Genomic DNA, 2,500 nt, shown 5'->3' with positions numbered 1-2,500 from the left:
CATTTATTAAAAGAATTGCAGAATGGAATAGGAGATGAAGAAGTTCATACAATGTTCAGATACCAGAAAGTCTTCGCATAGACTGGTAGCTGATGTCCTACAATGAGTTCTATAAGAAGACTTGATCTACCTCTAAAGTCCACAAATACAACAAACAAGTTTGATATATATTCTCTTGAACTGCATAAGTTCTGCTGTCATCTAATAGGTCCATCAGCTCCAGTCTACTCATTTACAAAGAGGATCGTTATCTAAATCTACTCAACTGGTCCCAAGATCAGAGACAACCCACAAAAAAAAAATTATCACTTTGTCATCTTTTCATGTAATCCTGCATCCTGCTTACAAGTCAATTCACTAATAAATAAGCAAGTTGATAAAGAAAATGGACTGATTACATAAACCCTTGGAGGAGGTAATAAACAAACTAACAGATATAATGCATGCCCAAGGAAGCTACTAAAGGAAGAAGGGCAACTTCCCCATTAACCTGAGCTGGTCCTAGAATACAATATTTTTGTTATCTAAGACAAGATATACATGCTGTATTTCTCTGTTATCTTGATGATATAACGTAAAAAGCTAAAAATTTCCCATAAAACTACAGTTATGTCTATGCTAATACAGACTAAGATTACATACACATACAATGTAACCATATTACACATAAATACATGAATCAGTAAATGTCATACCAGAGCACACCTATACTCATTTCCCTTAAAATAAAGTATTATCAAACACTTACACCTAACCAAAATTTTCGAAACATTAATACTCATTCACACATGGCAAAGGAGGATGAAATAGAACTGAAAAACAGAACATGGATTAAATTACCTGCAAGCATGGATACAACAGAGAGCAAGATCTTCTCGACACTTTGCACCGGGCTCCATCTCTCTGCACTGGATTCATAGCCCATGGGATCGTCACCAGGTGCATGGAGAATCGAGATACATACTCTGCCATCTGGGTAAACTGATAAGGAGAATATAAGGGTGTAAATATAATAGTTGCTTCCCCTCCAGAAGGAAAAGCAAACTGCAGTCCATTACAGTAGTTGCAGAACTTTTCATAGAACATAAAAAAGAAATTCCTTCCATACATTTCCATAGAAAATACATTCTTTCCTGAATTAGATATAGATCAATAAATGAATACGACAAATTCAATATCATTCTTTTTTACCTATTCCAATAGTGACGACTTACAACAGTACTCACTATTTGGGTGAAACATTTCACAAGTAAACTGCATCTTGGGAGGAGACAGTGGGTAGTCTGGAGGGAAGATCAACTTTGCTGGGAACACTCCACACTCAAAGCAAGTTCCTTCAGGACCCCTGTAATTAAATAAAAAATTTTTTTTTTTTTTGCTTTTCCTACTGTTTAATTATTTCATAAGTGATCCTCCTAAGTCTTTCTATTAAGCTTCTTTCACTGCATTACAGCATTCTAAAGTCTTTACAATCTCTGCAATTTTATAATTCTGTTTTGCTCTACAATATACAGGAGGACCGGTAAATCCAAATTTAATTCTTTCCAGCAGTAGTTTGGATTGGGAAAAGTACAGAATTAGAAGCTATTTTCCCCATAAGAAATAATGGATAGTGAATTAATCCATTACTGGGTCCCCAAAACCCATTATCAAGACACTTTTAAATGCAAATATACATGATAAAAAGCAAATGCCCAAAGTATCAAATAATAATAAAACCATGAAATAAATGTACTAACATGAAAATAACTGCATTAGCATTCTAATGGTACAGTGCAGGAAATATGAACCACACGAATGCTATGTTGATGATTTGATTATGAAAATACATTTGGAATCAAAGACAAAATTTCCTCAAATTTACGGCTCAGATTTAGAGTAGTTTGAGATGAAGGCCATTTGGAATTTGAGGTCACACCATACTAGGAATGATAAGATTCTCTAGACTTTCTATATATGTCCTAAACTTGAAGTGAAATATCATGTATATGATATCTATACACATTGTATAAAATGTCAAACTAAAATAAAGAGAAAATTACAAGTGGACATTTGCCACAAGATGTATACATAAGGCTAAGATTAACATACAGCACCTGAAAATACCACTTCATGACATCCTGTGAATACAATTTATTCTGAATATTGTCCTATCAAAACAAGTGACAAATCAGAAATATGTGCAAGATCAAGAATGAAAGCCATCTTCATATCAGCTCAAACAGGAAAATAGTAGACCTATAATAAAGTTAAAATGATAACCAAGATTAATATACAGTACCTGAAGATACCACTTCATGACATCCTGTGCATTCACTTTATTCTAGATATTGTCCTATCATAACAAAGTGACAAATCAGATATATGTTCAAGATCAAGAATGAAAGCCATCTTCATATCAGCTCTCACAGTAAAATAATAAACCTACAATAACACTAAAATGATAACATTGTTAGCTTTATTTTTTTTAACACAGGCTAGTTCCTTTAAATTAACTAAT

General features: G+C 33.3%; 1 protein-coding gene across 1 annotated transcript in view; it reads right to left on the bottom strand.

Moving 5' to 3' along the window:
• Positions 1-2,500, bottom strand: part of Ubc7 (ubiquitin conjugating enzyme 7) — a 4,717-nt gene that overhangs the window by 1,310 nt on the left and 907 nt on the right. The window contains exons 3-4 of the mRNA XM_043029458.2: positions 1,227-1,345; positions 841-981 (exon numbers count right to left, since the gene is read on the bottom strand). Coding sequence (XP_042885392.1) covers positions 841-981; positions 1,227-1,345 — 260 coding nt within the window. The remainder of the gene's footprint in view (positions 1-840; positions 982-1,226; positions 1,346-2,500) is intronic.

Source organism: Penaeus japonicus, unplaced genomic scaffold (assembly GCF_977035675.1).
Source record: "Penaeus japonicus unplaced genomic scaffold, GWHDUDI00000001_assembly GWHDUDI00000030, whole genome shotgun sequence".
In the NCBI taxonomy this organism is placed as follows: Eukaryota; Metazoa; Arthropoda; class Malacostraca; order Decapoda; family Penaeidae; genus Penaeus; species Penaeus japonicus.
The sequence above is the reverse complement of the archived record's forward strand: the minus strand, read 5'-3'. Positions and strand labels throughout refer to the sequence as shown.